Below are 5,494 nucleotides of genomic sequence, written 5' to 3'. Positions count from 1 at the left end.
TTGTTTTTTTGACTTGTTTTCTCATCTTCTTCTCTCAACAGGTGATCCAGGAGATTTTTTTCTCTTCTTTCTCTTTTTAAGTTTCCTCTCTCACTGTCCCTCTTCCCTTCTGTTTTTCTTTTCATTCCTCTTTCTTTCTCCCTTTCCGATCCCTCAGTCATGTCTGTCCCGTCTGTGTGTCTCTGTGTAGGTGACTTCCTGCCAGTCATAAAAGTAATCTCCTCTCTCAAGCTACACCAAATTCCTTTACAAAACATACAAAACAGAGTTAACATTTTACAAACACTGAGACCCCCACTCTACAGATAAGGTGGAGAGTCTCCTGCAAACCTACTTCTAAGTTATGACAATTATGAGCTTTTATTAAAGGTATAAGCATCAGCAATCCCCAACTGTAGTGTTGGAGCTATTTGCTCTTATTTTTTTTCTTATTTTGAAATGAGTTAAAGTTTGTTGTTAGTTTACTTATATTTTGGGATTTATTTACAAGTTTATTTGTCGGTTAATATTTTGTTTCAATGTTTGTTTGATGTTACTTTGTTAAATTAGTCAGTAAGAGCTGTGGGGCCATTTTGTTTCTATAAATAAAGAGACTGGTATAGGACCAGCTTGCACTGGGGTGGGCCTATGGTTTTTTACCAGAGCAGGAGAAGCAGCAGGAAGTAACAAAAAATGGATCTTGCTATTGCCAAACTGGATAAATAAACCATAAAAACGCAACTTTCAAGTTTGGACAGTGGACTTCTTTTGCCTGCGTACGAAATATTATCTCAGTGCAGCAGTGGCTTGTGGACTTTTAACTGTGGGATGTTTGGTTTGTCAAACAAAAGGAATTGCCACTACATGTGTTAATTACATAAATAAGATGTAATTTTCTCTGTAGCACTTCATGGATTTAAGCATCACACCTTAGTTGTTCACACAAAGCATAAAGGTAAAAAACAATATATACAGTGTTATCTTCATTTTAGATGTCAAAAAGTATTTGTGGCTCCCAGTGTTTTCTTTTGCGTGGAAACCGGCTCCAAATGGCTCTTTGGGTGTTAAAGGTTGCCGACCCCTGGTTTAGTGTTTTCGCGATCGCGTCGCGCATGAGAATATCACCAGGTAAACTCGCGACAGTTTTATACATTTTGTTGTTCAACAGCATCAAGACTGACGGAGTGTGTTTGAGACAACCTCACAAGTGTCACGGGTGACACATTTGGCGTTTTTTTGCTGGTTTGTCGGTAGCAGCTCCTGAAACGCAAGTCTATACCCATCTACAGTGTTGGGTGTCAGTTAAATAAATGAAGATGAATGCGTCTTTAGTTTACGCGCGGTCCCTGAATCCATCACTCAACTCAGAACAAGGAAGCAGAGAGGAGCAGACACGGAGAGGAATATTCGGGGCAACGGAGGGGAATAAATCTGAGTTTATTCCGGACAAGATGACTTCATTTGGATTAAAATGTTCGTGATCGCAGTTCTGGTCCTTGTGGGGACGGGACTGACGGTAAACAGCGGTGAGTTTTAGTGTTTTTACACTTGTTCGTGTGACGGGCTCAAATCGGAAGTAAAATGTGGCGTCGTTTAAAAATTGAGTTGAACTTGTATAAAGTTGTTATGCATTTATTTTCAGCTAAGTTGACTTTTAGGTATGTTTGTTTAAATGTTGAGGTCATTCATTAGTTTCAGTCTTACTTCCGGTTTAATGTTGCAAATTATGTGTCAGAGAGAAGGTTTAGGAAGTTGATACCGGATGTTTTTAAAATGGCGCTTAACCCTGATCACAGCTCTCTGCAGGGTTAAAGAGATCTGTGCAGAGGACAGCACCGTGCTCTGTCCTCACTAAATGACAAACAGATCACATCTGTGCTGCTGAGGAGCTCTCTGTGTTTCTCCCTCATGTTTCAGGAATATTCTACACTTCTCTGTTTTAATGAACAGAGGCAAGTTAGTTAAGAAACACAAGCAGAAAGGTGATCAAAATTAAGCATCTGTCCTCCCTCCCAGCCTGAACTCCATTTACAAATACAGGGACAAGATTTATTTCTGACCTGCACAGTTTGAAAGAAGCAAGAACAGAAAAATCGTTCAGTTCCAAACTGTGACAGAAATAACACAGCTGATTATTTACTGCTGCTCACTGATTGTTCATGACTGAAATAGCAAAGGGCCAGAGCTTCTGATCCATGCATCTGCAAACATACCTGCCCAGTAAAAACATCAGAGCTCATCCATCCTGCTCCTGTGTTTTCCCACCTATGTGACTTTCAGAGACTCACTCCCTCACCTACATCTACACGGCGCTCTCCAAACCTGTCGGCCTCCCGGGCATCCACGAGTTCACAGCCATGGGTTTGCTGGACGACAGGATGATCGACTACTTTGACAGCGAGAATCAGGTGAAAGTTCCCAGACAGGAGTGGATGAGAGAGCGTTTACCTGCTGATTACTGGGATATAGGCACACAGTCCCGCAAGAGCAAGCAGCAGTGGTTCAAGGTCAACATCGACATCCTGATGGAGCGAATGAGGCAGAATGACTCAGCCAGTAAGTCTTTGCTGTGTTTTAATGATTTAATCACTCAGGTAACAAACTCTGAATGATCAATGATCAATAACGAAGCATGAAATGAACTGAATTAAACTGTCTGTAGAGGAATGTAATAGCTTGAAGTTCCTCAACTCAGGAACAAATTGTTCCTGCTTACTGGTTTAAATTAAAATGTTCATATTTTCTCCTCTGATGTTTATTTAAACATTTATTTATTTCACCCTCCTGCTTTCAGACCCTCACGTTCTTCAGAGGATGGTGGGCTGTGAGGGTGAAACTCAGCCTGACGGCACGCTCAGGTTTGTCCGAGGCAAGCACATGTACGCCTATGATGGAGACGACTTCCTCTCCTTTGATGATAAAAATGGAGTCTGGGTCGCTCCGATTAAAGAGGCACTTCTCACCAAGAGGAAGTGGGACAGCGTCCAGGTGCTGAAAGAGTACACCAAGGGATACCTGGAGAACGAGTGCATCGATTGGCTGAGCAAGTTTGTGTATTATGGACAGAAGCAGCTCAAACAGAAATGTATGTTTGTCATAAATATTAGTATTATTAGTCCACATGTGCCAAGCCTTACAGAAAGTGTTGAATATTGTTACGGTTTAATAATATTCACAAATTAAATCCAAATGACTAAAGTGTCAAACACCTACGTCCTCACGTGCACATCCATTCAGCACCGTCTGGAAAAGATTAAACTTTTAAAGTCTTAAATGGAACTCCAGACTCTGCCGTTCCAGTCGAATCATAACTGAGTGTAATTAAAGTATAAATGATAAAGTATAGTTCTGAGACAATAGACCCTGATTAGCCAAACGGCAGCCATTTGGACATGAAGCAGTCAGCAAACCCAGGTGTTGACTAAATGGAGCACAGCCTTCATTATTATTAACACCACATGTTTGACGACTGCTGTTACAAAGGCAGTGAGCCCCGCCGTCTGTTTGTATGCACGATATTCACTGCATCGTGGAAAGTCTTACTGTAACAAAGTACTGAAGGTGCCAGCTGATTCCATGAGTTAATCAGTGTTACAGTTACCACATGTTACCACACAGTTTTCCATTTCCTGCTTCCAGCTCCACCTGAGGTGTACGTGTTTGCAAAGAAGGCCAGAGTGGAGGCAAACCTCATCCTGACCTGCCTCGCCACAGGCTTCTACCCCAAAGACATCATCATGAGGATCAGAAGGAACGGACGTGTTCTGACTGCAGACGACGGCCTGACGAGCTCAGACATTCTTCCAAATAACGATGAGACCTTCCAGAGACGCGACCATGTGGAGATTCTGAAGTCTGACCTGTCAAAGTTCAGCTGTGAAGTCGTTCATGAGGCGACTGGTGTGGATGTTACAAAGACTTGGGGTAAGAAACTTTATTTATTGCCTCTGTTGTTGATCATAACTCTGTTTCTTCAGTCAGAGCCTGGAGCTCCTCTGTGTCCAGCAGATCTGCATCATTCTGTCCTGATCACAGTCCTGAGGTCAGATCCATGTCAGTCCATCTAGAACTAAGCTAGCATGTCACATGTAGCCCAGCTCTGCAGCCCTGAAGAAGCAGAGGAGCGATCTCCTCCAGAGCATCACTGAATAGTTGCAGATATGAACAGTTTCAGTGCCGTCCCCTCTCACTGACCTCCTGCTGCTGCTCCACATCACTGCTGTCAGATCACTGACTCCATCATGACTGTGGCTTCAAATCTACATCTCAGTAACAAACAGCAGCAAATAACTGACAGTGCCCTCAACCTGAAGCTTGTGTCTGTGTTTCAGAGAACGGTGACCCTCCGGAGGGACATGAACCTGGAGCTCCGATCGCTGGTGTAGTGGGAGGACTCTTGGCTCTGGTTGCTCTGGTTGCTGGAGTTGTGGGTCTGATCTTGTATCTTAGTAAGTCCAGTGTGCTGTTGTGTGTAATTATTGTTGAGTGGAGTTAAAATGTTTGACTTTGTGTCCTGTAAAAATGAAACTGTCCTGGTCTCAGACAGTGATGACATGGAGCTGTTACTGATCATCACATTTGAAACACATGAAGAAAATCATTGAAATGATTGTAAGAAATGTTGAGTATCAGCTGCTCCAGTCCTTCAGCCTTCAAACACTTCACTTAGTATTTTATTAGGACTCCATGAGGGGGTCAAAGGTCACAGTCACGTGACATGATGTCAGACTTTCCTGTCTGCAGCTTCTGATCCAATAACTTTGAGCCCTCTGGGACATAAATGTAGTTTTTCTGTGCAGAACAGAAATGATTGATGTTTGCTGATAGTGTGCAGCTCGTTTCCTCCACCGTCTCCACTCAGACACATCTGCATGTAGAACAAACCACTGAGTTCATCCATCATCACTGACAGTCTGTGTTACGTCTGTTTACAGGACGCAGACGCAGAGCCAACGACAACCAAGGTAACATCTTTATTTTTCTCTTATGAAGTTTGATGCCTGCATGTGTGTGTGTGTGTGTGTACTTGTCTAGCTATCTTTGTGAGGACTGAAATCTGCATTCTACTTAACTTGTGAGGACACACAAACCGGTCCTCACAAGTTTGAAGGCTTTTTTTGAGGCTCAAAATGTGGTTTTAGTGTCAGGGTTACAATTAGGTTATGGTCAGGGGCTAGGGAAACCATTATGTCAATGAAGGTCCTCACTAAGATAGCTGAATGGGGTTGTGTGTGTCTGTGTGTGTGCAGGCAACAGCAGTGGTAAGTTTGTTACTCTGCAACAATTCATATAGAAAAGATTGTACAAGATGAGCTGTAACATTTTGTGTGTATGTGTGTGTTTAGGCAGCAGCAACCCAGCAGGCACGCCTCTTATGACAGGTAAGTGTTTCCTTGTGCAGAGATTTTCATACATACAGCAGTGTAGCAGATGAGTTTAAATATTGTGTGTGTGTGTGTGTGTGTGTGTGTGTGTGTGTGTGTGTGTGTGTGTGTGTGTGTGTGTGTGTGTGTGT

At 42.8% G+C, this 5,494-nt stretch overlaps 1 protein-coding gene across 1 annotated transcript; it reads left to right on the top strand.

The window, feature by feature from the left end:
- Positions 1–1,318: 1,318 nt before the first annotated feature.
- LOC102298214 (major histocompatibility complex class I-related gene protein) lies at positions 1,319–5,436 on the top strand. Its single transcript, XM_005950186.3, has 7 exons — positions 1,319–1,505; positions 2,260–2,535; positions 2,774–3,064; positions 3,619–3,903; positions 4,311–4,427; positions 4,914–4,943; positions 5,325–5,436. The coding sequence occupies exons 1-7, from the start codon at positions 1,451–1,453 to the stop codon at positions 5,411–5,413; spliced, it is 1,143 nt and encodes a 380-aa protein (XP_005950248.1). The 5' UTR covers positions 1,319–1,450; the 3' UTR covers positions 5,414–5,436.
- The last annotated feature ends 58 nt before the right edge of the window (positions 5,437–5,494 follow it).

This window comes from Haplochromis burtoni, unplaced genomic scaffold (assembly GCF_018398535.1).
Source record: "Haplochromis burtoni strain Fernald_Lab_line unplaced genomic scaffold, NCSU_Asbu1 Contig_740, whole genome shotgun sequence".
Classification (NCBI taxonomy): domain Eukaryota; kingdom Metazoa; phylum Chordata; class Actinopteri; order Cichliformes; family Cichlidae; genus Haplochromis; species Haplochromis burtoni.
Note: the sequence above shows the minus strand (reverse complement) of the source record. Positions and strands in the feature narration are given on the sequence as shown.

Bases quoted from the DNA above. Each gene is read 5' to 3' on its own strand.
- LOC102298214 (XM_005950186.3), top strand. From the start codon at position 1,451: ATGTTCGTGATCGCAGTTCTGGTCCTTGTGGGGACGGGACTGACGGTA. The intron at 1,506-2,259 runs GTGAGTTTTAGT...TGTGACTTTCAG, and splicing joins GGGACTGACGGTAAACAGCG to AGACTCACTCCCTCACCTAC. The intron at 4,944-5,324 runs GTAACATCTTTA...GTGTGTGTTTAG, and splicing joins CAGAGCCAACGACAACCAAG to GCAGCAGCAACCCAGCAGGC.